The sequence below is a fragment of the Rhinopithecus bieti genome, unplaced genomic scaffold (assembly GCF_001698545.2).
Source record: "Rhinopithecus bieti isolate Rb0 unplaced genomic scaffold, ASM169854v2 scaffold_6012, whole genome shotgun sequence".
NCBI classification, from domain to species: Eukaryota; Metazoa; Chordata; class Mammalia; order Primates; family Cercopithecidae; genus Rhinopithecus; species Rhinopithecus bieti.
The window spans coordinates 1-2,345 of record NW_016844490.1 but is presented as its reverse complement, the minus strand read 5'-3'; the positions used below and the strand labels follow the sequence as shown (position 1 = coordinate 2,345).

General features: G+C 60.2%; 1 protein-coding gene across 1 annotated transcript; it reads left to right on the top strand.

Moving 5' to 3' along the window:
• Positions 1-117: 117 nt before the first annotated feature.
• Positions 118-2,339, top strand: LOC108525123 (myb-related protein B-like). Its single transcript, XM_017866195.1, is given in 2 exon segments — positions 118-384; positions 386-2,339. Coding segments are annotated over 2 exon segments (1,986 nt in total). The 5' UTR covers positions 118-199; the 3' UTR covers positions 2,187-2,339.
• Positions 2,340-2,345: the final 6 nt, after the last annotated feature.

Sequence of the window (2,345 nt, the reverse complement as noted above, 5' to 3'; positions counted from 1 at the left end):
AGAAAAGTGCTTCAACCCGCGCCGGCAGCGGCTGCAGTTCCTGCGAGCGGGGAGCGCGGGACCTGCTGACACGCTGACGCCTCCTAGCGCGGCCCGGGGCCCGGAGCGACCGGAGCGGCCCGGGTCCTGACCCCGGCCCGGCTCCCGCTCCGGGATCAGCCGGCAGGCGGGCGAGCGCGGCGCGGTCCGGGCCGGGGGGATGTCTCGGCGGACGCGCTGCGAGGATCTGGATGAACTAAACTACCAGGACACAGATTCAGATGTGCCGGAGCAGAGGGATAGCAGGTGCAAGGTCAAATGGACCCATGAGGAGGACGAGCAGCTGAGGGCCCTGGTGAGGCAGTTTGGACAGCAGGACTGGAAGTTCCTGGCCAGCCACTTCCCAATGCCAGTACAGGTGGCTGAGAGTTTTGAACCCAGACCTTGTTAAGGGGCCATGGACCAAAGAGGAAGACCAGAAGGTCATCGAGCTGGTTAAGAAGTACGGCACAAAGCAGTGGACACTGATTGCCAAGCACCTGAAGGGCCGGCTGGGGAAGCAGTGCCGTGAACGCTGGCACAATCACCTCAACCCTGAGGTGAAGAAGTCTTGCTGGACCGAGGAGGAGGACCGCATTATCTGCGAGGCCCACAAGGTGCTGGGCAACCGCTGGGCCGAGATCGCCAAGATGTTGCCAGGGAGGACAGACAATGCTGTGAAGAATCACTGGAACTCCACCATCAAAAGGAAGGTGGACACAGGAGGCTTCCTGAGTGAGTCCAAAGACTGCAAGCCCCCGGCGTACTTGCTGCTGGAGCTCGAGGACAAAGACGGCCTCCAGAGTGCCCAGCCCACGGAAGGCCAGGGAAGTCTTCTGACCAACTGGCCCTCTGTCCCTCCTACCATAAAGGAGGAGGAAAGCAGTGAGGAGGAACCTGCAGCAGCCACCACTTCAAAGGAGCAGGAGCCCATCCCTACAGATCTGGACGCAGTACGAACACCAGAGCCCTTGGAGGAATTTCTGAAGTGTGAGGACCAGGAAGGCTCCCTGCGGGAAATGAGTCTGCCCTACAAGTGGGTGGTGAAGGCAGCCAACCTCCTCATCCCTGCCGTGGGTTCTAGCCTCTCTGAAGCCCTGGACTTGATCGAGTCGGACCCCGATGCTTGGTGTGACCTGAGTAAATTTGACCTCCCTGAGGAGCCATCTGCAGAGGACAGTATCAACAACAGCCTAGTGCAGCTGCAAGCGTCACAGCAGCAGCAGGTCCTGCCACCCCGCCAGCCTGCTGCCCCGGTGCCCAGCGTGACCGAGTACCACCTGGATGGCCACACCATCTCAGACCTGAGCCGGAGCAGCCCCGGGGAGCTGATCCCCATTTCCCCCAGCACTGAAGTTGGGGGCTCTGGCGTTGGCATGCCGCCCTCGGTGCTCAAGCGGCAGAGGAAGAGGCGTGTGGCCCTGTCCCCTGTCACTGAGAATAGCACCAGTCTGTCCTTCCTGGATTCCTGTAATAGCCTCACGCCCAAGAGCACACCTGTTAAGACCCTGCCCTTCTCGCCCTCCCAGTTTCTGAACTTCTGGAACAAACAGGACACATTGGAGCTGGAGATCCCCTCGCTGACATCCACCCCAGTGTGTAGCCAGAAGGTGGTGGTCACCACACCACTGCACCGGGACAAGACACCCCTGCACCAGAAACATGCTGCGTTTGTAACCCCAGATCAGAAGTACTCCATGGACAACACTCCCCACACACCAACCCCGTTCAAGAATGCCCTGGAGAAGTACGGACCCCTGAAGCCCCTGCCGCAGACCCCGCACTTGGAGGAGGACTTGAAGGAGGTGCTGTGCTCTGAGGCTGGCATCGAACTCATCATCGAGGATGACGTCAGGCCTGAGAAGCAGAAGAGGAAGCCCGGGCTGCAGCAAAGCCCCATCAAGAAAGTCCAGAAGTCTCTGGCTCTTGACATTGTGGATGAGGATGTGAAGCTGATGATGTCCACACTGCCTAAGTCTCTCTCCTTGCCGACAACTGCCCCTTCAAACTCCTCCAGCCTTACCCTGTCAGGTATCAAAGAAGACAACAGCCTGCTCAACCAGGGCTTCTTGCAGGCCAAGCCGGAGAAGGCAGCAGTGGCCCAGAAGCCCCGAAGCCACTTCCCGACACCTGCCCCTATGTCCAGTGCCTGGAAGACGGTGGCCTGAGGGGGGACCAGGGACCAGCTCTTCATGCAGGAGAAAGCCCGGCAGCTCCTGGGCCGCCTGAAGCCCAGTCACACATCTCGGACCCTCATCTTGTCCTGAGGTGCTAGGGGTGTCACGAGCCCATTCTCATGTTTACAGGGGTTGAGGAGGGCGGAGGGG